This window comes from Poromitra crassiceps (assembly GCF_964638095.1).
Source record: "Poromitra crassiceps genome assembly, chromosome: 7".
NCBI lineage: Eukaryota > Metazoa > Chordata > Actinopteri > Beryciformes > Melamphaidae > Poromitra > Poromitra crassiceps.
Window position 1 is genome coordinate 4389032 of NC_139628.1, and position 26480 is coordinate 4415511.

General features: G+C 44.5%; 1 protein-coding gene across 1 annotated transcript in view; it reads left to right on the forward strand.

Moving 5' to 3' along the window:
* Window positions 1-1234: 1234 nt before the first annotated feature.
* LOC310780285 (uncharacterized protein) overlaps window positions 1235-26480 on the forward strand; it is a gene marked incomplete at its 3' end in the record, with an annotated part of 40081 nt that continues 14835 nt past the window's right edge. Inside the window, exon 1 of the mRNA XM_083640844.1 lies at window positions 1235-1305. Coding sequence (XP_083496970.1) covers window positions 1245-1305 — 61 coding nt within the window. The 5' untranslated portion in view covers window positions 1235-1244. The remainder of the gene's footprint in view (window positions 1306-26480) is intronic.

Consider the following 26480-nt stretch of genomic DNA (forward strand, 5'->3'; position numbering starts at 1 on the left):
TCCGCGTAGTTACAAAATTCGGCGTGCGCACGGCCGGTCGAAAACCGTCCGCACGGAGCCTTGCGGAGGGGCGTGTCTGCTGATTTGACGTCACTTTTCCGCGCGGACACTCGCGTTCCTCGCTGACGGTACGTGCACATCATGAAACGCTCGGCGGCTTGCCTCCTGTGAAATCCGCTTTGACGCTGCATCTTGATAGGCTGTCTTGCTCTATTTCCGTGTCTGATTGGTCCATTTACCTCGCGCCCCCTGCCGCTGGAACCGCCCACAGCGTTTCACTGTCGCAGACTAGAGGTGGCTTGTCTCCGAGGCGTGATTTCTAACCCCACATAGGATAAGCAATAACCACGCCCTGTGGCGCCGGGATTGGCCAGGAGCAACACAGGAGGGCACGCAGCCCAGCGATTTCATGAACCAACTGAATAGCTCTTCAGAACAGACAGCGATATTGAGAGCGGACATTGAAATGAATTATGGTCACCTACCTTCCTTAGCATAGTAATAATAATAATAATAAGCATAATAATTGTAATCTACACAATGTACACAATCTACAAAAACATGCAATAATATAAATGGTGTTGTGTTCACGTTCATAGCTCATATATAATGTATCGTTAATTTCAAGCTCAATTCTTACCCAGAGAAAAGGTACAGCACTGAAAATGTAACAAGCAATAGTTTTTTAAACATCTTTATTTTAAAAGATGAAAACCCCCAGGTGCTTTAGTCCCAAGCTTCAATGCTCCTGGCCAATCCCGGCGCCACAGGGCGTGGTTATTGCTTATCCTATGTGGGGTTAGAAATCACGCGTATCCGAGCGGCTTCACGCTCGCGGGGCGGGACTAGGGCGGGACCTTTCGTTGAAGCTACCCAATGACAGCTCTTCCTACACATTTCCTCCCCCCACCCTCCTGTGTACAACGTTTCTACAGGCTACAGCTCCAAGCTGGAAGCTGGTTTCCACGCCCACAAAACGCTGCGACACAGCGGAAAAGCGAATTTGCCATTGTAGATGTGCACGTACCGTCATGCGGAAAGCATAGGAACCCACCGCGGCTCCCGCAAATCCACGCCCTGTGCCCGCCTACGCAGCAGTCAAGCGCCGGGATTGGCCAGGAGCGAGTCTTTTGTTCCCTTTTGACAGCTCGAATCTCCCACACCACAAACACTGCCCAGCTCCTCCTCCTCCTCCATAGTTCGTATACAGCAATGCGCTGTGTGTAAGGAGTTATCACTGCACCATGGCTGCGTTTCAGTTGATCCTGCTGTGCCTCTTCCTCCCCGCCGCGTCTCCCTCCGATGGTGAGTCAGGCTACATGTAGCCGAGATGGGTGTGTGTGGGTAGGCTACATGCACGCATTGCGGGTACACTGAGAGCTGCTTTTTTTTAATGAATTGCTCCGAGCTGCCGGGTCCGGGCTAGAGAGCCGGGCCCCTCGGGCCTGCCAATACGGGCCAAGGCCGGGCTCGTTTTTTCTTTTTTTTTAATTAATAGGTCCGGGCCGGGCCGGGGTCGGGCCGTTTTTCAATAATAAAATAAAATAACGTTGTATTACTCGCTTGATTTTACACAGCAGAGCAGTCACACATGCTGCCACTCCGACGTGCTGCTACTCCGACGTTCTGCCACTCCGAAATATCGGCACTCAGAAAGGGATCATGTCTATGTTCCCCGGGTTCTATATTCCCCGTTTTTCACGCCAAACCTAACCTCCCCCCATGCCTAAACCTAACCTCCCCCAGACCCTAACCCAAAACCTAACCTCTCCCACCCCCACGCCTAAACCTAAGGTCGGCATTGCGGCTTCTAAGGTGAACGACCGCCAGTCCGAATAATGGAAGTTAACGTTCGGAGTGGCAGGGCTTCGGAAAGGCAGTCAGTAGCCCAGACACACACACCCTCACCTTGACGTTAGTCTGCTCCAGTCCACAATCCACCGTTCAGTCAGCATGCTGTCGCTGTCGTAAAAAACAACAACAAAACAAGCCGTGTCCGTGTCGTGAGAGAGAAATAAGATCGATGGACATAAAACAAAGTTTGCGAGGGGAGAGTTAAACAGTCCCCACTGCAGTAGGGAAAGCTCATTTCAACCTGTTGAAAACGAACCCATCTACCATACATTGTGAGGACACTAATGTGACGTTATTCAATGCAGCTATAAACGGTAAGTCTGCTGTTTTAATTTCGATATGCTTGAGTGACATAATGTTTCAGTTTGTGCGCATTGTTGCTGTTGGCAATTAAACGATCTAACGTTCTCTTTCTCGAGACAATATGTCTGGATGCTGATAGGCCACGGTAGCATGTGTGAGAGGGGGAGAGAGAGACAGAGAGAAAGCTGCAGTGTTTGTCTTTATAGGCAACACAGTCTAGCAACGTTTTGGGCCAACGAGTTCAGCGGCGCGGCAGCATGCACAGAGAGGGAGAAAGAGATGTGTCGTCATATCGTGATATTGATGTCGGGCCTCGCAACGGGCTCGGGCCAATTCATTTCATGACTCATCCAGGCCAGGTCGGGCACGGGCCTGCATGTCACGGGCCGGTGTTACGCGCAAATCAACCCCCCTGTACATGCGTGCCCCCCCTGTGTAAATGCATGCATCCACTAGGGGGCGCATGCACTCCACCATTGAATCTGCCTGTCTTGACTTTCTTGAACTCATTGGCAAACTCGAGTCTGCACATGTCTGCTGCGGGGGCAGGGCTTGGTGGGGAGGCAGTTTTGTTAGAATGAATACACCCAGGTGTATCTTGCTAATAGGTTGAATTACCAGGAGATTCATGTTGTATTCTTAAACTTGAAATAGATGAAAACATGCACATCCAAGGACCGAGACTTCGGGTAGGTGCTGAGACGAAAAAATATAACAGTGAAACAAATGAAAAAATCGCTCGCACACTAAAAGGACTCCTTTTTGATAGCTTTATTGCACCAAGTGCAGTGGTAACGTTTCGAGCCAAACAGCTCTTCGTCAGACAGTATTCTTCAACTTCAATTCTTTTTTATTGTCACTTTTTACTGTGATTGTAATTTTTTTCCTGATGTAATTTCATGTGTTCCATTGTTGTATTGTTTTATCTCTTCTATTTCTGTAAAGCACTTTAAATTGCTTTTGGCATGAAATAAAGTTGCCTTGCCTTGCCTTGCCTTGCCTTCAACATTAAGCTTCTAAGGCCTCAGAATCTTTCATAAGCATTCCTTACCCAGACTTGTGCTAGAGTCAAAATGGTTTTTCGTCAATATTCTGTTGTTTTCTATTTGGTCAAGTACTATTTTAAATAAACAAGTTAAATGCAATTATTAGCCTAATTTTGATATGCAGGCAGGCTCCTTCTTTCTTTCTGTGTTCAAAGCAAGTCACAAGGCTGTCTGAAACAAAACAGATAGCCTATAGGTTTTAATCTAGTTAGTGACAGATGCTGAAATGCTATTATTTTCAAGCAAAACACATGTAGGCCTATTCCTTGTTGATCAGCCTACCAACCATTAATACATGTTATTTCAAGAACCTTTGCTTGTTGCATTCTCTCACACATGCAATACATGAAAGAGACAGACATGGTTAGCATGATGATTGTGAGAAACAACCTGCAACAAGGTGTGGTCAATCTAATTGTGCCTGTACAGAATAGAAAAAATTGCCTCTTCACATTAAGTGTCTTTCTAAAGGATATTAACACAATAAATGCATGAATCTCCCAATTGAGGAATTTATCATCAGAGAGCTTGTAATCTTGACGTCAAAATGACCACTTACGGTCATATTGTGACCCCAATAAAGAGGAACTAGGAAGACTAGAGCAAGGTGTTTGGTTTTCCCAGTCACCTGGTGGCAGAAATGTGGTACAGCAGGGGACACTTCTGCATGAGGCGTACACATAGACAGTGGAAGAGATGTGAGGTCTTGGGGACAAGCATGTATGGGAGGGCAGAATTGCCCATAGAGAGGAATTAACTAATGCAAAAGACAGCAACAGTCATCAAAGCTCTCTGTGGTGCAGTGGTTTAAGAGCTGACTTTTGGCTGCAGAGGCCTTGGGTTCGAATCCCACTGTCTGTTGCATGTCTTTATAACGGTTTGTCTACTTACTTGAAAGGCCATGCATTCTTTAGTCGATTGATTGATTGATTGATTGATTGATTACTAACACCTATTTTTACAGTCCATCCTTTGGCAAGAGATGAAATGTTGGTACTCCAATTAATTCAAAACCTAAATATAAGCTACATTTGGAAACCTTTCCCTTTAAATGGGCTAGTGTGTACAGACGAGACTTGATGAGGTTCCATTCTTTTATAAGCCTCCATGGGAGAAACATTTGTACACATGGTGGTTGAAATGCGGTACTGCAGGGGGGGCAGTTCTGCACACTCACAGACATGTGAGGTGTTCACAGGAGGGACAAGCATGTACAGGAGAGCAAGGTTGCACATAGAGAATTAACTAATGCAAAGCAGCGTGAATGCTACCAGAAAGTCTCTGTGGTACAGTGGTCTAAGAGTTTGCATTTGGTCCATGCTGCAGATTTGGAGGCCATGGGTTCAAATCCCACCTGTAATCTTTGTTGCTTGTCCTTATTATAACAGAGTATGTCTACCTACTTGTAAGGCCATGAATTCTTTAGTTTATTCATTTATTTATTTTACTGACCTGTTTTTACAGTCCATCTTATGGCAATCTAAAGAGACCTAGAGATGAAATGTTATTTATTTATTTATATATTTATGTATGTATGTATGTATCTATTTATTTATTTATTTATTTATCTATCTCACTAGCACCTGTTTTTACAGTTAAACATAAGCCTCCATGGGAGAAACTACACATGGTGGTGGAAATGCGGTACTGCAGGGGGGCCTTTTTGTCCAGACACAAGTGGAAGGTGAGGAGAGGTGTTTAGACAGGGGGGACAATCACGTACGGGAGAGCAAGGTTGCACATAGAAACGATTTAACTAATGCAAAACACACCCATTGCCATTAATGGTCTCTGTGGTGGAGTGGGTTAAGAGCTGACTTCTGGTCCATGTTGCAGATTAGGGAGGCATGAGTTCAAATCCCAGTTGTAATGTGTTTTGCATGTCCTTATTATAACAGAGTATGTCTACAGCACGTAGCCTATAGCCTACTTGTCAAGTCATGATTTTTTATTTATTTATTTTCTTAATTACAAAGACACGTTTTTACAATCCAACTTTAGACGGTTTTAACTTGACAATTGCCATTCTAAATTGTCCCTAGCTTACTTCCAGTTGCAGTGTTTGCTAATACAATAACTGACAGGAATTAAGCTAGGTTTCAAACTGTTCCCTAGCAACATCGTTCCGTGAAAACTGTCTATATTTAGTGAGATTTGAAGATCTGAGGTAACGACTGCCTGCCTGTAAATGTAGCAGTGTTTTTATGTCCAGATGACACCTGGCGGCTAAAATGTGGTACTACGGGGGGCAGGTCTGTCCAATGCGTTTGTTTACATAGGGGGGCGCGCATGTACAGGGGGGTTGATTTGCGCGTAACACCGGGGAGGGCTCGGGCCGAGATTTCAGGCCCGCGCAGCTCTCTAGTCCGGGCCCGTTTCAATAATAAAATAAAATTATGTATTACTCGCTTCGTTTTACACAGCAGAGTGAGACCAAGAGGAGGAGGAGCGCACAGACATGCACACACACACACACACACACCCAGGGCCCGAAATTAGAGCCCGCCACCCGCCAATGGCGGGCATATTTTTGCTTTGGCGTGTTAGATTTGGCATCTGTCCGCCACGTGGCGGGTCGCAAAATAGTCGTCATGTAATATTAAAACTGTGTGTAGCCGGCCTGTGTCCACCTAGCGTATTTTTCCCACTGTTAAACGCTGGGAGTGTGCTGCGGAGCGCTGATCCCAGCCACAATATACAAGGGAGCAGTCTGAAACGTAAGGTTAGTTTAACGTTAGTGCGTTCAGCGCAGTAGTATAACACGAGTGCTTCCTGAGGCTGTTTCATTCTCTCCCGTAGCAGTGTCAATTGCGTGACAGCCTAACGTCGGGCGAATCAATAAATGAATGAATGAATCGCTCGCACTTGTTGCCGACACTCGTATGATACAGTATGAGGAGATAATAGTTATGTGTGTTTTGCTGCGCAGCTGGCACGAGTGCTTTGTGAGACTTTTTCATTCTGGCTCTGCCGTCCGTATAGGCTACCAAACATCACTGGAGGGGAATGGAATGCAGTCGTCAATTTAGCGGAGGTAAGAAGCTCTTTTAACCTCTGCTAAATTGACAGCCTACATCGGGCGAATCAATCAATGAATCAATCAATCGCTCGCGCTTGTTGCCGAGCTCGTATGATGAGGAGATGAATCAAAATGCTTACCACCAATAAAGCCGAAGGGGAGCCGAGAACGAGTGCAGGAGAGCTAACGCAGGTGCCAGGTGTGGAGTGGGAGAGAAAGGTGTGTAGCCCAAGTTGTGCGCTGTCTGCACTGAGACTGTCGCAGTTATTACTTTTAGTTGCGTTTTTTTTTTTGCAACAATTTAAGCTCAAGATTGACTTGACATGTAGGCTATTGATTAATCAATCATCAATCAATATATTAAAATAATTTGCTTCAAATTTTACTCTGCCCTCTTATTTAAGTGTGTATTCTTCAACGTAATACCTTATCTACTTGAAATGTACTGAAAAAAATTGATATATATGGATATATGTGACACAAAAATGCGTTTTTTTTTTTGGCCGGTAAGAAATATGCTTGGCAGGTAGATTTTTTCCATCTACCCGCCACTGGCCGGTGGGTCAAAAAGTTAATTTCGGGCCCTGCACACACCGGTAGTCTGCCACTCCAGTCCACAATCCACTCATGACATGTTTCAGTCAGCGTAAAAAACAACAACAAAACAAGCCGTGTCCGTGTCGTGAGAGAGAAATAAGATCGATGGACATAAAACAAAGTTTGCGAGGGGAGAGTTAAACAGTCCCCACTGCAGTAGGGAAAGCTCATTTCAACCTGTTGAAAACGAACCCATCTACCATACATTGTGAGGACCCTAATGTGACGTTATTCAATGCAGCTATAAACGGTAAGTCTGCTGTTTTAATTTCGATATGCTTGAGTGACATAATGTTTCAGTTTGTGGGCATTGTTCCGTCACGCGATCCGATCCGTGGGTTTTCTGATCCGTGCCAGCCCTACTATTAGTCCAGGCAAAGTAACTCATTTTGGAGCAATTTTTTTTTTGCAGCTTAGATCATTTCTATGAGGTGTCCAGAACAACATACTAAAAGTCCTAAGAAATCCTAGTTGAGGAAATATGTTTAATTCTCATCAATCCAAGATGTGTGCCAGTAAGGCCAGACAACAATACACCCCAATCGGGCTATTTTTTTCCTTTACTCCTATCAAAATAAAACTTTATACAAATGAAAGTATCCATGAAAAGTAACATTTTTTGTATTACAAGTTTCTTTGAAAATGAATTTGAATGTGCAAATGAGCTATACACTAATCGAATATAGGCTACCCAAAATATACCCGCATAGGAGTAAAGGAAAAAATGAAGCCTATCACAATCAAACCTCACACAGTGAAAGTATACATGAAAAGGAACTTTTTTGTTTTACAAGTTTCTTGGAAAAATCTATTTTAAATATGCAAATGAGCTCAACACTAGGCCTAATTGACTTGTCCAATAAGCCATAAAGTCACAAGTAAAACAGGGGCCAAATAACTAACACATTCATGTCTATTCAGTAAGTTAACCTATGCATAAACAAGATACATTTGAAGTCACTTGCCACACTTACCTGGGTCACTTGCCACAAAAAGGCAATGCAATGCTACTTCAAGATGAAAAGTGGTTTTGACCTTAAAGGTCCCAATTCGTGCAGCTGTAACCTCTTAAAAACGTGTGTCTCTGGTCCATAAAACATGATTCTGGATTAATTTGTCGAAAATATAGCAACCCCGTTTGTTGTGACGGAGTTCTCACTTCCTCATCTCGTCGCTTCCCAAGAATGGCCTGTTTCTATAATATATTCAGAACTAACAGTTCCCATTGGCCGCTGAGGGAGAGCCCGCCCCAGGCTCCCAGCGGCCAATCAGATTAGCGTCTGTGGACCAGCACGCTAGGTTGCGAGTTATCGTTAACTTAACGGTTACTACCTAAAGAGGACATCTCAAAATGCCTAGACTTACCGAATGCACCTCTGCAGTTGCTGGATCACGTACAGTTGGCGTCGCTCCAGCTAGAAGTATTAATTTTGTGGCTATAGACAAAATGGTGCAGGTAGCTTGTGTGAGAGTTACCCGCGCAGTATGCGTGAGGAAGTCGGTGACGTCCCAATTCCCCGTCTGAGCAAACGAAGCGTTTGGGGGTGTGGCTTGGAGGAGACTGCAGGGGGAAGCTGTATAGGGACAAATCCAACTGTGGCAGTTCTGAGCTTGTGACCACTCATTAACTCATTGAGTGCCAGCCACTTTTGGAGAACGGACGCTCCCAGTGCCAGAGTTTCAGAGCGTTTTCAGTGATTTCTCGAGGCCCACAGAATATTGTGTGATATTACTATGTAAACACCGAACACGCACAAAGAACGAGGAGACTCTATTGTATCATCAGCAAAAAAAAGTTTATTGATATCATTTTCCGTTCTTTAGTTATCAGCCGGAGAAGATAGGTTGTTTTCAGCAAAAACAGACGTTTCAAATTAGAAGCTGAGATAATCAGCCTTTTGTGAAATGAAGCATTTCAAGCACATTCACTGACTCTGAAGCTAATATTTTCTGATGTAGTGACGTGGTGTAGTTGTGTGGTGCCCTGCGTGCCCACCCCCCTCCCCCCCCCCCCCTCAGCTGCAAACTCCTCCCCACACTAACACACAGCCTAACACGCACCCAGCATCTATTTTCGGAGCGCTCCGTTTTTGTGCGCCGGCTCCCAGCGCGACACGGAAAAGCCAAACCGGACTGCTGACAATGGTTTGGCCCTTCGGCATCGGGTGCTGCTTTTCTGGCGGCTAATCGTGTGGAGAAACTATGCAGCAGAGACAGAGGGGCTCAGTTGTGGGCGCGGATTGACTGCTGTTCGCAGCTAACGTTAGCTCCAGCCAGAGCAATCTATATGGCTCTGGCTGCAGCATGCATCGGTTTCTCTTTCATCACGGCTTTTTCCTGCTGTTTTCCTGACCTTTCTCTAATCTGGAGAGCACTGTCGCCACCTAATGGGTCCGTAAAATAGGTTATACACCTTCAATAGCTCCAATATTTGTACAGGAGATGCATGAGGCTTTGATCCACGTCCCACCGTCAAAAAACGCATTTGACGCTGATCGACGTCATTGGCACTCAACGTTACTATTTGATTTGACGCCGATCGACGTCATTGGCACTCTATAGTGTCAGGATCGGTGTCAGACATGTGGATCTACTCGCGGGTCGTTGAGGGCCAAGACACTCTCCAGGAGTAGGGGAGTTGTGGAACTGGATAGCTTGATGGCAGGGGCTGCACTGTTCGGGGTTTGGGAACGGTCGCAGAGAGATTGCAGAAGTTGCTGGTTGCAGGAATTACAGGTTGCAGACGTTGCTTGAGATTGGTATGACCCTAGTTTAGATTATGAATCCTTGGCCAAGGCCTGCAGGAGCAGACCCTTATAGACCCGAATATGACATCACCTGTGTTATGACATCACATGTGTTGTGACATCACCAGCGATGTCATGATTCACCACTTATGAATCATGACATCATCAGTGATCGATGACATCATAGTAGGAATGACGTCAACGTAGGAATGATGACGTCATCCTAACATATAGCCCTTTTCCCACATGCGCTTTGTACCGCAAAATGACCGGAACGTGGTCTAATGCCTGCAAGTGGGAAAGGCGCCGTGCCGGTATAAGCGCGACCCCGTCGTCCCCGACATTTCACCAGTTTCGAGCAAGTCAGAAGAGCGGTATGCTCTTAAGGGGACGCAAGTGGAAACGGGTCCAGTCATTTTCCGCGACAGCGGTCCTTCAATCATGGGCGAAGTGTAGCCTACACACGTTGCTTAATGTTCCAGCGGGCATAATCTAATCATTCGCGCACATTAATGCAAACTGGCGAAATGATCTTGTATCTTGCCTAATAAGAGCAGTATGTCAGCTTGCTGATTTCCGAAGGCAACCCCGGACACATCAAACGAAGCCAGTCTGTAGTAAAAAGTGCTTCAACGCAACGCAGGTGAACGTATAAACATCGAACCAGCAACTATTTCTCTCAGACACGGATCCCAACTTCTTCAAAGTGCATCATCTAATCATTCGCGCACATCAAAGCAAACTACTTCCACATTTCGCTTGTGCATTTGTTTTCTTTACATACATAGGCTACAAGCGTTGGGCAGCTTGCCTTGCAAGCCTCTGCCATTCTCGCTGTGTCTGTCCTGTGTCAGGCAGGCTGCTGCGAGGAGGACTGAGTGAAGTTTTGCCGACCCCCTAAATAAGCTCACCCCTCCCCCCTCCCCCGCCCCCCAACATACCGGCTATTTGACTACTAGATTCCCATATGCGCGCGTTAAGGTGTGAAGGGAAATTCAGGGAAATGTCCGATATTGACTTACAGGTAATTTTCCGGTACGCATGTGGGAAAAGGGCTAATGAGTTAAGCACAAGTTTTTTTCCCATTGACTTGAATGGGGTTTCAAAAAATCTTGCAGTAAATTAGTTGTATCTCAGAAGCCATACAAGGTACAGCTACGAAACTTGGTAGAGATTCACAGAGGGGCATTTTACTATCCCCCCAAAAATTACACTAATTGACCAGATGGTGGCGCTATAACAGCCCTCTTTACGTTTTGGTCCATAACTTTTGAACCGTAGTGTCCGCAATCAAACTTCTTTTTTCCCTGGATACTGATATAGGCCACGTCCATTTTCGTCAGACTAAATTTCCCGCCATTTTGAATTTTGTCCAAAACAGTTTTTTTGCGATTCCTCCTTGAAATTTTGTCCAATCTTCACCAAACCAAAGCACACATTATGTGGGGACTGTCCTGCACAAGCCATTTCATGGTTCTTGAAAAGATTGCACCGTTGCGATATAATCGACTTCCAAAGTTCTGTGGGTGGGGCCTATTTTAAAAAAATCACCATAACTCCGGAACACAACGTCCGATGCTAACTTAACTTGGTACAGTTGTGGATGGATGTATTTTGAGCTGATACGAAAAATATTGTGTCATTTTGCCTATAGGGGGCGCTGTAACAACATCAAGTAGCTGTAGCTCACAAACCATAAGAGCGACTGTTCTCAAATTTGGTCCATATGTTCATAGAGTACTCTTCTACTGGGGCCTAAACAATTACACCGATTGACCTGACGGTGGCGCTATAACAGCCATCTTTACATTTTGGTCCATAACTTTAGAACCGTAGCTTCTACAATCAAAATTATTTTTTCACAGGTTTCCTTGGCTCGCCCCATGTTTACTCTTTGCTCTGATCTAAAAAAAATACTCATTGACCTGATGGTGGCGCTATAACAGCCCTCTTCACATTTTGGTCCATACCTTTTGAACTGTAGCGTCTACAATCAAAATTCTTCCGCCCCTGGATTCCTTGGCTCCTCCTGCTTCTACTCACATAGGCCCGCCCATAACTACTTAGTCCCCCTAGCTGCATGGCCAGGGACCTTGCAAGGCAGGCGGTGCATGGCGAGGGCAGCAAGCACAATTACATTTTCGTTAGGAAATGTAGATCTTCTAGTTGATCATTAGAATCACGTGTGGAATTTATATTTTATGACCATCGGGAATTATTAACGGCCTTCTTTACCTCTTGTAGTGTGACATAATCAAAGACCAGCGTCTGGGACGCCTCACGACACCCAGGCAAAAAGACTGGCATGCTAGTCTTTAAGTCAACTATTATGACAAGTTTAGTCTTTTTACGACTTTTGACTTCAGCTTGAAGTGCGGAGAAACACAGTGTAAACTGTTTCAATGAGATTGGTGGAGGGTGTGCAGCACAGGTCTAAGGCTTAGTTCCAGGGTTACCAACACAATGGCCTGTCGGCCAGAACAGAAGGAGAGGACAGTCGTGGTATTTCAGTTCCCAAAGTTTTATTAGTTTGCCATTGTTTTAGCTGGTTTGGCTAGGAACATAAAGAGAAAAAGTATATCATTAATAAATCCAAACACATGATATAATCTCCAAAGGAATAACTATTAAAGGAACTTAAACAGTACAACAAATAATCATAAATTACCAAACTAATATAAATGTGAAATCAACTAAAGGAAAAAAAAACGTACTATATCAGTCACACAGCAGAACAATGGTGGATGAGGCATTGAGGAGGACAGCCACCTTCTCCAAACATTTGCAGCGAAGGATTTGCCTCAGATGCTGGCTGGCCTATAATATCAGTTGTAGGGCTCCGCCCATCCTTCTTCTTCTTCTTGGCGGTTGGCATCCTTAAATGGTGCATTACCGCCACCTACTGGACTTTGACGTCTTCGTCATAGTGCAATCTATTTACAGTGTTCATTCATTGTGTATCCAACTATATAGTCCTATTCACCTTATCATTTGCCCATATCAGGACGCTTCTGCATAACGTAATTTTGTAATCGTTATTCCGTTTTAGACCCGGAAGTAGATTACCCACCTTTATCAATTTTTTAGACTGTTTTTTAAAGCTGTTTTCATGCCAAAAAAAAAAACTTTTAATATTTTTTCGGTTGAGAACATAACATTGCAATAATGTGACCAGTTTATCAGAATAACGCCTATTTGGAATTTTTTAACGAGCAGCAAGGAGTGCTGGCTTTGTGACCGGTCAGACTAGCTAGTATCTGTCAACCCCTACAGTAGGCTACTGTACTGGCAGTGAGAAAACACTGTCGTCATGCTTTTGTAACTAACGTTAAATGCCGACCGGGTACAGCCATTGGCTCCTCGCAGCAGTAACGCTATGAGTATGTCTGAAGTTGGCCGCAGTGTAGCTTCTGAATGTTGCCAAACTTCATTCATAGTTTACTTTACAGTTTATAGATGTTTACCGGCCGGCCAGCTAACACTGAACCGGAAGAACAAATACAATTGCGTCTTACACAGAAGATAAAAAGTGGGCGTGGCAACATACTTTAAGGTGAATAGTGCTCCCATTTATGATACTGGGCCCTATTCTCCCACAAGCCTTCGGCGCTAAAACGGGCCTTAAACGCAAAAAAACGTGCCTTGCGCCTGTTTTGGGACGATATCAATATGGCTTTACGCTGCCAAATGCGCTTTAGGCCGAATGGGCGTGGCGCAGTCCCAGAATGGGTCAGAGTGGGCGTGTCGGCGCTAAATACCGGCGTACTGCTATCTTCCGACCTGGCGTACATTTAGCGCTTTGCGCTTTTGAAAACCAGGCCTATTCAGAGTGCGCCAGTTGCGCGGAGCGCTCCCCTCTGGCTCTCTCCCTCCCCTCTGGCTCTCTCCTCTGTCACCCTTCTCTGTGTCACTCTCTCCCTCTCTCCTCAGTCTGCCAGGCACAATACCGACTGTCTCTGACTCCCTCGCTCAGAGTCCCATAGAAAAAATAAGCTGTAAGTTCACTGCAATGTGAATGTCCCAACATGCATTGTGTTTCTCCATTTCGCTACTAAATAGCAACCAAATGAGCCGAAAACCTATATTAAGGGAGGATCTAAATAATGTGTAATGGTAAGACAACCTCCAATTGTAGAACATTTCAATATTGGACCAAATAAAACATCGAAATGAAAACACCACCCTATGTGAAACATATGTCCTACTGGGGCTATAAATATCCCTTGTCGATTTAACGTGATTTAGATAAGTGACAGCGGAACGCGCTTCGGAAGCTTCTACTGTCATCTGCTATACTGTGATGTCCGCTCCAATAACTTGGCCCTACTCCACATTTAGTTTTACAATAAAAACACATTTATGCAATGACTTTACATTATGGTATGCTATATTTATGTGCATCATCCTTCCTGCAGCAGGCGAGAGAAAATTATATCTTTCTGGACAAACTTTCACCAATCTAATAGGCTATATTTTTCTAGCTGATGCATTTAGAACATTATTTTCACTTTGATCTTGCTATAGTGTAGCGTATTTACATGCTTGCAGTATTTAAACTGCAGTTAGATTGGTTTGAGAAGCATAATAATATGGAATAATAGCCTATAATGGAGACAGACAAGACTGGATGAAGGGGGGGGGGGGGGGGGGGGGGGCAGAGCGCTTGGCTTTCGTCTGGTTTTGCGGGACCAGTGGAATTGGAGCTAAAAAGGCAAGCGTGTGATTCGTTTATTGCAGTTATCCAATGAGCATGACGGTGCATAATTTTACGCTTAAAAGGCGTGGTTGTAATGCTTTACTGCGTGTAGCGCCAAAACCAAGATATCAAGTGCGCTGGTCCACGCCCACTGATTTGCGCTGCGCCAGGCGCTCGGCCTAGAAACAGCGCCGATGCAACGATAGGGGGCACTATGTCCATTCTATGACCCAGACACACTTGTCTGAGTCTGCGAGAATTCATCCCTCAGCTCAATCGGTGCAGGTTGCAGGGAGATCACAGAAACAGAGGTAGGCAACAGCACTCGAATTAGAGTAAATCTTGAGTTTTTTTTTTATTAAGGGCAAAACAGGCGTTTCAGCCTTAGGCCATCATCAGTGTACATCAGAACAGATGACAATGGGTAATATATATAGGTGTGGTCAAACAAATCACCTTGAAAAAAACGTCAGCAGATGGAGTGCATCTGTGGAAGCTGCAATGCAGCCAATCACAGAGAAGGAGGTGAGGCCACACAAACAGGCAATCGAGTCAAGTCAAGTCAAGTTTATTTGTATAGCCCTAATTCACAAGCATGTCCCAGAGGGCTTCACAGAAAATATGTCTAGCTAATTCTAGCTGACACAGTAACAAATTACAGTAGTAATGATAACACATTGAACAATTGATAGAGAAATATAGAAAATATAGAAATATAGGATAGAGTGGAGGAGAGAGCAAGAGAAGGGAGGGAGAGCAGGGGGAATGTGAGAGAGGAGAGAGCAGGAAAGTGATGAGGTGGGGAGGGAATGGGAAATGTTGTTGGAAATGTTTTGAGTGCTACCATATTTTCCCTACTGTACTTTCCTGTTATGACCTTGTTGCTCATATAGGTGAATCAATCTATGAAAAAAAAGCACTTAACCCCAAAAAAATTGAAACAAAAGGTTTCTCAATGGATTCTGGTAGTATTGGGTCTCCTAAATAACATACTAAAAGTCTACCAAAATCTACCTCCCAGAAAGCCGCCGTTTCCAAGATGGCGGCCCAGATGGCAGCGAGGAGCTTAAAATGGCTATATCTCAAATTCAGAAAATGATGCAAAGGATATTTCAACTGATTCTGTTACCCCTGGACATGCTTATGAACATACTAAAAATCCAGGAAAATACACCTAACAGAAAGGCTTAATTTTCAAGATGGCATCCAAAATGGTGTCCGACCAAGCTTAAAATGACTATATATCGCAATAGAAATGAATTATACAAATGATTTTTCACTTGATTCTGGTACCTCTAGTCATGCTTATGAACATAGTAAAAAACTAGGAAAGTACACCTTCCGGAAAGGCTTCATTTTCAAGATAGTGTCCAAAAAGGCGATCGGGGAGCTTAGAATGGCTATATCTCAAATAGAAAAAAATGTTACAAAGGATTGTTTTAACTTCTGGTACCTCTATACATTAAGAACAAGCAAACAATCTAGATAAATATATCTGCTAGAAATGTGTCATTTTCATCAGGGCCATCCATTAACTCATTGAGTGCCAGCCACTTTTGGAGAACGGACGCTCCCAGTGCCAGAGTTTCAGAGCGTTTTCAGTGATTTCTCGAGGCCCACACCGAAGGTAAACACCGAACACGCACAAAGAACGATGAGACTCTCTTCTATCATCTGCAAAAAAAAGTTTATTGATACCATTTTCCGTTCTTTAGTTATGAGCCGGAGAAGATAGGCTGTTTTGAGCAAAAAGACAGGTTTCAAATTATAAGCTGAGATATTCAGCCTTTTGTGAAATGAAGCATTTCAAGCACATTCACTGACTCTAGCTAATATTTTCTGATGTAGTGACGTGGTGTAGTTGTGTGGTGCCTGCGTGCCCCACCCCCCTCTCCCCCCCTCAGCTGCAAACTCCTCCCCACACTAACACACAGCCTACACGCACCCAGTCTATTTTCGGAGCGCTTCGTTTTTGTGCGCCGGGCGGCTCCCAGCGCGACAAGGAAATGGCAAACCGGACTGCAGGGAAAGGTTTGGCCCTTCTGCGTCGGGTGCTGCCTTTCTGGCGGGTAATCGTGTGGAGAAACTATATGCAGACAGACAGACAGAGGCAGAGGAGCTCAGTTGTGTGCGTGGATTGACTGCGGTTCGCAGACAACGTCAGCTGCAGACAGAGCCATCTATATGGCTCTGGCTGCAGCATGCATCGGTTTCTCTTTGATCACGGCTTTTTCCTCCTGTTTTCCGGACCTTTCTGTAATCTGGAGAGCACTGTCGCCACCTAATGAGTCCGTAAAATAGGTTATACACCTTCAATAGCTCCCATATTTGTACAGGAGATGCCTGAGGCTTTGATCCACGTCCCACCGTCAAAAAACGCAATTGACGAACATACTCGTCCTTGGCACTCTACGTTACTAAACGAAATTACGAACATACTCGTCCATGGCACTCAATGAGTTAAAGACAACACACATCAAAGAAGAGGAAACAATATTCATCCCATTGTCAACTTCACTGCTGAGACAGAGTTATCAGGTAAGAAAGAGGAGTTCCTGTCAAGAGATCTGAATAAACAGAGACTGATCAAAAGGATAAGTGATGAACTGAAAGAACGGAATTGAACTGTGGTCAATTCACTTGGAGATGCTGATGTAGACATAGTAAGGGCCGCAGTGGGATCATCTCTTCTTCACACCACTACGCTGATTGGAGAAGATACTGATCTCCTCGTCTTACTCCTTTACTATGCACAGAGAGATAGTAAGGGCCTTTATTTCAGATCAGACAAGTCGAAAGCTGATGGCAGTTTTAAAGTGTATGCCATAAACCATTTGAAAGAAGTACTCGGATATGAAGTGTGTTCTCAGTTGATGTTCATCCACGCTGTGACTGGCTGTGACACAACTTCTCGGATCTTCGGAGTTGGCAAAAAGACTGCGTTCCAGAAACTTGTAAAAGGTGATCCTGTCATTCGGGCTTGTGCCAATGCATTCACTGTACCAAACCAGACAACAGATGTGATCGATGACCTTGGGTGCCAAGCAATGGCTGTCCTCTTTGGTGGGAAGTGCACAGATTCGCTTGCGACAATGCGATATAACATTTTCAGCAAGAAGGTTGTCTCAGCTTCATCAACTGTAACGCCTGAACGTCTACCACCAACTGAATCGGCTACCATATTTCACTGTCGTAGAGCATACTACCAAGTCATGGTCTGGATGGGAACAGATGATGGTATGGATGCCCTAGACTGGGGGTGGAACCTGCAGGACAATAGATTTGTCCCACTCATGTCAACAATGAATGTTGCTCCAGACAGCCTCTTGAAGGTCATTCATTGTAACTGTACCACTGCCTGCAAGACACTCCGCTGCTCATGCAGGAAACATGGACTACCTTGTACAACTGTCTGTGGACCATGTCAACTTCAGGAATGTGACAATCCACATAACAAGTTTCACCCAGTGGATCTTGAAGATGATGATGAATAAAGACCACAATAAGTGTGCAATTTATTGTGTTCAACACCAAAACCAGCTTTTTAGGTTGAATAGTAACCATTTTTAAGATATATGCCAATGTAAGCTACTGGCAGCCATTTTGAAAATGACACATTTCTAGCAGATATATTTATCTAGATTGTTTGCTTGTTCTTAATGTATAGAGGTACCAGAAGTTAAAACAATCATTTGTAACATTCTTTTCTATTTGAGATATAGCCATTCTAAGCTCCCCGATCGCCTTTTTGGACACTATCTTGAAAATGAAGCCTTTTTGGAAGGTGCATTTTCCTAGTTCTTTAGTATGTTCCTAAGTATGTCTAGGGGTACCAGAATCAAGTGACAAAATTATTTGTATATTTTTTCTATTGAGATATATAGCCATTTTAAGCTTGGTCGGACACCATTTTGGATGCCATCTTGAAAATTAAGCCTTTCTGGTAGGTGTATTTTCCTGGATTTTTAGTATGTTCGTAAGCATGTCCAGGGGTAACAGAATCAGTTGAAAAATCCTTTGCATCATTTTCTGAATTTGAGATATAGCCATTTTAAGCTCCTCGCCGCCATCTGGGCCGCCATCTTGGAAACGGCGGCTTTCTGGGAGGTAGATTTTGGTAGACTTTTAGTATGTTATTTAGGAGACCCAATACTACTAGAATCCATTGAGAAACCTTTTGTTTCAATTTTTGGGGGGTTAAACCATATATTGACTCACCTAATACATTATTTAGTCACAAAGCTATATATATATATATATATATATATGTATTAGAGATGTGCGGATGAGTTTTTATGCCACCCTAATCCGCGTGTATGCATGAATGTGTATGTGTATATATGTATAGATATAGATAGATATAGATCTAAGCCTCCCAGAGCCTTCCAGAGAGTTCCCCAAACTTTTGAGTAGCCAGTCAGATTGAAAAAGTAGCCGGATCATGTTCGCGGCGTTTGTTCCAGTGGTCCAGTGGTCCTTTTCCCAATTAATAAACAAACATCAAATATGTATCCATGAGTGTGACAATTTAAATAATATAAATAAACATTCTCATAAAGGCCCAATGCTCAATTTAATTATAAATAAAACAATATCCATATTGCAAAACACAAACAGGCAATGTATATTTTTAAGAACAAAGAAAATTTTCTTTTGTGTGCCCTTCTCCGATCTGTGTATATTGTCTCCTTATTCCGCCATCTGCAATGCTCTGCTTTGTACCTTGTCTCCTTATTTATCTGCATAAGTCATTGTGTTAGCCTAGGGATGTCAATAGACTAATTTTCTGTTAGCTAATTGTATCTTTGTAATTTTTTGATATGATTATTTTTGATATGATTATGATTGTACGATTATGATTGTTGATAGGGGTGGAACTCCGTACAAGCCCTGTGGGCTTCGTTCCCTCCTTGCACTGTTTTAATGTGTCCTAAATAAATAAACTAAACTAAAATACTAATAACTATGTTTCCCAGAGGATTTGGAGAGATTGGCCCCTATCGTTGCATCAGCCTTTAAACTGCGCTTAGTGCCAGGCGCAGCGCAGATCAGTGGGCGTGGACCAGCCCACTCGATATCTTGGTGTCGGCGCTACACGCAGCCTTAAGCATTACAACCACGCCTTTTAAGCGTAAAATTATGCACAGTCTGCTCATTGGAGAAGTGCAGTAAACGAGTCCCAAGCTTGCCTTTTAAGCTCCAATTCCACGAAGCGATCCAGTAAAGCCAGAGACAAGCCAAGCGCTCTGCTCCCCCCCCCTCCCTTCATCCCGTCTGTCTGTCTCCATATATAGGCTATTATTCCATATTATTATGCTTCTCAAACCAATCTAACTGCAGTTTAAAGCATGTAAATACGCTACACTATAGCAAGATCAAAGTGAAAAGAATGTTCTAAACGCATCGGCTAGAAAAAAATAGCGTATCCCTATGATGAGATTAGATTGGTGAAAGTTTGTCCAGAATGATATCGTTTTCTCTCCCCTGCTGCACAGGTAGGATGATGCACATAAATATAGCCTACATTATGTAAAGTCATTGCAGAAATGTGTTTTTATTGTAAAACTAAATGTGAAGTAGGGCCAATTTATTGGAGCAGAAATCACAGTATAGCACATGACAGTAGAACCGCGTTACGCTGTCACTTATCTAAATCACGTTAAATCTACGAAGGATATATATAGGCCCAGGATGACATATATGTTTCACATAGGGTTGTGTTTGGATTTAGCGATTTTATTTTGTCCAATATTGAAATGTTCTACAATTGCATGTTGTGGTAACATTACACATTATTTCGATCTATTTCTATGTACCTTTCTATCTATTTAGGCTAATTTGGATGCTATTCATTATCGAAATGTATTAGCCCAATGCATGCTGGGAGATTTCACATGTGTGGCTGTGGCAGGGAAGCTGCAGGCAGTGAACATTTGTTTGGCCAGAATGAGCTCGTTTTCTCTCGCCTTCACTGCACAGGTAGGATGATGCAACAGCCTCTGAATGTCACGGGCTCAAAACTGTCATGTTAGAAAAAACTGTCATGTTCTTATACTATGTACGGTATAACAACTTCTTTTTTCTATCGGACTTGTGTTGTGCCTGTCTGAGCGAGGGAGTGAGAGAGAGAGAGAACCGGCCAACTTTTTTCAAGCAGTCGTATTGTGCCTGTCAGACTGATGAGCAAGAGAGAGGGAGTGGCACAGAGAGAAGGGGGACAGAGAGTCAGATCAGATGGCAGAGGAGCGCTCCGCGCAACCGGCGCACTGAATAGGGCTGGTTTTCAAAAGCGCAAAGCCCTAAATTAACGCCAGGAGGGAAGATATCATTAGGCCGGTATTTAAGGCCGAAACGCCTATTCTGCCACTACGCCACGCCTATTTCGCGTAAAGCGCATTTCAGGGCGTAAAGCCATGTTGCTATCTTCCCGAGGCAGGCGCAAGGCGCGTTTTTTTGCATTTAAGGCCAGTTTCTGCGCCTAAGGCCTGTGGGAAAATAGAGCCCATTGTGGTGGGTAGACCTTGCTTGGACCCTCGGGAGGCCATGCCCCCTGTAAGGAAAATCTGTACATTTTAAACTAAATTGCATGAATCTGGTTCACTTTGAGAACCAATTTAACACGTTCACTGCCAATAACGAGTTGAGTCGTCAAACAGAATCCAACCGTTCACTGCCAACGACGAGTTGAGTCGTCAAAAAATATTTTTATTTTTTTTGACGGTGCTACGTGGATCAATGCCCCCCGCGTCTCCTATGGAGATATTGGAAGTATTGAATGTGTATAATCTATTTTACCGACCAGCTAGGTGGCGACGGTGCTCTCCCGACAGAGAGAAAGTCAACCAAAAGCAGCCGCCTCCCGCGGCTGCTTCCTCCATTCTCAAGGATATGGCTTGGCGATTTTACAGTCATCAGTCACCAGACTCGCCCGAGAGCGGCCGCGCCAGCAGCAGCACACGGGGGATTGCAAATTTGCATAATAGATTATGGGTGAAACACACTTTGAAACGCCCGCAGAAAGGCCAGAATCGCACGCATTCCGAAAACCCAGAAACGAACGAGCCTCATTCTCATACTGTAGGCGGGGACGCTTTCGCGCTGCTGCGGTGGGGGGTTCCAGAAATGGACTGGGTGGGCAGCATAAAGCCTAGAGTCGCACGGGGCTTCATCGGGGCTCTCAAACCCAAGAGATGAGTGAGCCCTATCCACACTCGCTGCCAGGGAGGGAGGCTGCTCAAACTCACAGCAGCAGCAGCAGCAGCAGCAGAGCACTCGCTTGTGACAAACGCAGGCTGAAAGCCACCAGACACGCCCACGGGGGGAGGAGTTTTAAGGAGAGGGCGTTCGGAACTATATTGTTTGGATGTCTGATCTCTCACTGATGCCAAAAATAAATGGTTAAAGTGACTGTTCTGCCTGTTTGATTGAATTTCACAAAACTGCGATTATCTCAGCTTTCACTCTCAGACGCTAAAACCATGCTGTACTCAACGGCTAATATCTACATAACTACTAACTCTACAAACTAACTCTTTTAGACAGAGAAAGCACACATTCTATTAGTACTTTTGTGAACTTTGTGTTCACAAACTCCAAGCAGAAAAGAATCCTCGGCTCTTGTAAAATGAGCCAGAATCCTCAAAAAACGGCTTGGCAGAAGCTACCTACAGCAAAAAAAAAACGGCTGGCAGTCAATGTGTTAAGAGGCTAGATCAGGGGTGGGCAATTATTTTTCATCGGGGGCCACATGAGAAACCCAGATTGTTGCCGGGGGCTGAACAAATATTGTCATGCCGTAACCCAGGAACTTTGATGATAGAGAGGACCACAAAAAAATGTCCTCGCTACCAGAGGGCCAGATTTTGCTGAGGGTTGGGGGCCAAACGGCGCCGGCGTGAAAAGATTTGGGGCATTTGAAGTCAGGTTTAGAGGAATAACTAATTTTAAATGAACAGTTGTGATGTCATTCAGTCTTAACACATTGAGTGCCACAGCGCTTCAGTAAAATTGTCTGGAGCCTGTGCCAGATTCACTTCCATTCAGTTGAAAACAGCTATAGAATTTTTTCTATTATGGCTATATTAACGGGGCTGGACTTTAATGAAACATTGAACACTCCTGCTTCTTCCAAAGAAGAAATTTTGTTTCTAGACAGTTCCATTATGAAATTACAGCCTCTCAAAAAAGTGCACTTTCAAGGGTTTTCTGTCGTTTTTTTTTACTTTCCAAGATATAGTCCCTTTTATGAATACCTTTTGCACTCTAATTTCGAGCACATTCACTGACTCTGGCTGGTGTTTTCTGATGTGGTGGCGTGTGGTGTGGTTTCTGTGCAGCCACACACCCCTCTCCCCCCCCCCCCCCCCCCCCCCCCCCCCCCTCTCCACCTCTGAGCTGCGGGCTCCTTCCACACGCACAGAGTTTGCTTTCTCGACTCCGTTTTTGCCCCGGACAGATCCCAGCGCCCATCAAGGAAATGATGCGCGCTGGCAAACGCGACTGAACGAAAAGGCTTGGCCCGTTCGGCTTCGGATGCTGGCTTTCTAGGAAATCGTGTGGAGATAGATAGAAGCATAAGAGCTCAGTTGTGAGCGCGGATGCAGCCGAGCCCACTCTCGCTGTAGACAGAGCAATATATACGGCTCTGGCAGAAAGCATGCATCGGTTTCCACTTTCATCACGGCTTTCTCCGCTGTCTCCTGTACAAAGTAAAGGATCTGAGGTGGGTGGAGCAGCTCCTGTGACGATGTTTAAGGTGGCGCCGTGTGATCCCTTGAAGGGATTCATGCTCACTGGCTAGGTACGACCTTAAACAGCAGAATTATGGAATAATATGAATTATGATTTTAGGACGTCCACAGACGTCCTTGGCACTCCTCGTTACTTTTTTTTAGGACGTCCACAGACGTCCTTGGCACTCAATGTGTTAAACACCAATATTTGATCCTTTTCTCACTCACTCCTATGTCACTACCTGCTCTCCCTGCAGGGCTTGAAATTAACTTTTTTGACCACCTGCCAATATGGCTGCTAGAAGTTACCAGCCAATTAGAATTTCCACTAGCCAAAATGTTTTTCTAGAAATAAACCAGAATATGAGTGGGTTAATTTAAGCATAAGTATCAGCAAGTGGCCCGGGATTCTCAAAGCCTGTGTTGAGGGTAGGGATGGGCATCGAATTTCGAATTTTCGAATAATCGTTGTTATTATCAAGGTCGACTTTTATTATTGAAATTCGAAATTCGAAAAAAAAAAAAAAAAATTTTTTTTTTTTTTCTTTTTTTGAGTGAAATGTTGCATTGTCTCCCCTGATTCTAAGTATAGTCAAATCGCTATAAGCATTTTAAGCAAGGTTTATGGAAAAATGAATGGCGGATGAAATCCCATGAAGAGGGAGAGGGGGTGACTTTGGCACCCCTTTGGCACTCAGACCTGAGCCTACTAAATATTTAATGAACCACAACCACTCATGATTGTCAAAACTGTTTTTTATTTTCGAAAATGTCAATGTAAAAAAAATTAAAAATGTAAAAAAAATTTTTTTTTTTTTTTTTTTTTACATTTTTTTTTTTTTTTTCGAAATTCGAATTAAATTCGAATTTGGCCAGCGAATTTCGAATAGTGTTTTTGCTAGAAATGCCCATCCCTAGTTGAGGGTCACACGAACGAAAATGCACTCTTGAAGCTAAATAAATCAAAAACCAACAAGTTAATTATTTACAGTTTTACTTTAATGTAGACCAGTCATTTCTTACACATGAGATTACTTTTAGCCTTTTAGTCATGTGAGGTCTCTAGACCATATTTCAAGCAGAAGGCCATTCGTGCATAATCTAATCCGATCACCCCTGACGTCAGTCAAGTTCTAGTATGACGTGGTCAGTCAAAGTCTTAGTATGATGTCTGTAATGACGTCAGATATGACGTCAGTTAATCCTCATATATATAGCAAGGATTCTACGTCACCTCTCTCTCTCTGGCCGATCATAACAGCAGCTAGCTTCACGGCAGTCCATCTCCCCTGAAGCCGTCCTCCGAAGCGTTGTTTTGCGGCTGTTTTGCACCACATCTGCAGACCGAATCAGCACCCCCAAGTCCTCTTTACCCGTGGATAATCCCTGCGGATCTCTCAACGCTTCCCCACCCCACTCCTGGCATGTCGGATCCCGAGCCAGAGCAGTCCATGGACGACAGCTTAAACAACGATACCCTGTTCCGGATCAGCCACGGAGCGTATTTGCCCTCCGAGACGCCTGACGACACCGGCCACAGGCCGCCGACGTACGCCACGACGAGAAGGCACGGGGCGCGCCACTGCGACGGGCCGCGCCACAGCTCAGCAGCCGATCCTGTCCCGGGTGTTCAGCTGCGTCCGCACCCAGGCTCCTCCAAGCAGGCATCACAGGCCGGTCCATTCCACGTCGCTTGTGGTCAGTTGCACGGCAGGCGCGGATCCCTCTCACCGGGCAGTTAAGTCTTTACTTTAACCGTAAATAAACGGGAGGTTGCGTGAGTAAAATATGTCACGTCGCTGCCTGATGATGGCGACGTTATCACCGCACATTGTATATTTCATCCATAATTCTGTCAGCATGTTGTCGAGATCATCAAAAAAAAAGAAAAAAAAAAGACTGGGCATCAGTTTGAGTGTCATAATCTTAAGACCGAAGTCAGACGGCCCAGGGGATGTTGACAGATCATCATCATTTTTCTTAACAGTAAAGCTTGAAACGTTTGCATTGAGGCCGTGTTGTTTATCACCACTCTGACAGTAACAGCGTCGTCGTTTACATTCACGCTGGCTGTCTCATTTCACGTTTTTCCGCGTCAAGCTACCCAGTCCTAACTCACCACTTCCTGTTAACGAATTTCAAGGTAAAACGCCTTTGGCGTTCCTGTTGACCATAAATAATACCAAAAGCTAAAACAGTTAATACAGTGACATGCTAGTCATGTAACAAGAGGCTGCGAAACCCACCGCTATATAACCATATAACCAACCATAACATATCACTGCGAGTTGCAAACTAGCAGTTTATGGTGCATTTGCAAGGGGGTGAAACTATTTTATTCGTTTGTTAACCAGTTTCTTTATATCTCATGCATTAAGCATTTCATTTCAGCTCTAGGGTTGTGCCAGAATGAACAGTTTGCCCCATGGATCTCTTGGTCTGCCCAGAGCGTCCGAGATGATATGGCACTCCCGCATCAGTGCTGCAGGCCGGGTCCCGTCAATCACCGTGAATCTGCCCAGACTTCCCCATGGTCTGGCCTCAGCTGCGCCAGCAAGGCTATGAGCAGTCCGTAGCAAACAGGTGTTTGTTGGGGAAAAAGATGGTCGCTATCTGATGACATCATCACCGGCCGTCACCGTATCTTTTTCATGCAATAGCTACTAATAATGCTTGCATTCCCATGAATTATTGGCATGTAATCTTGAAATAATTTGTCCTTGAAAGGGTTAAAAAAAAAATATATATAAAAAAAAAAAAAGAAAAAAAAAGTGTTGAAGCTATTATTATAAGAATCTCGCATCGGGTGAATCATGTCTGCCTCTCCACCTAGCGATCCTGTCCATGTGTCAGATTTATTTTCAGCTCATCAATCTCATCATGTGATGACTGCTCCGGATTCGGATTCTGGACTCCTCATCGCACAATTCGGTTCACCAGACAAACCACTAAGTAATCCAAGTCCAGCGCCAAGTCAAGTCATTAAGTCACCCAGGCCACAACCCCTAAGTCATCCAAGTCCAGCGCCAAGTCGGGAAGTCACTAAGTCACCGAGGCCAAGCTGGGAACCCCTAAGCCACTAAGGCACCAACCCCTAAGCCATCCCCTAAGCCACCAAGTCACCAACCCCTAAGTCATCCCCTAAGCCACTAAGTCACCAACCCCTAAGTCATCCCCTAAGCCACTAAGTCACCAACCCTAAGTCATCCAGGTCCAGCGCCAAGTCGGGAAGTCACTAAGTCACCGAGGCCAAGCTGGGAACCCCTAAGCCACTAAGTCACCAACCCCTAAGCCATCCCCTAAGCCACCAAGTCATCCCCTAAGCCACTAAGTCACCAACCCCTAAGTCACCCCCTAAGCCACTAAGCCACCAACCCTAAGTCATCCAGGTCCAGCGCCAAGTTGGGAAGTCACTAAGTCACCGAGGCCAAGCTGGGAACCCCTAAGCCACTAAGTCACCAACCCCTAAGCCACCAAGTCACCAAC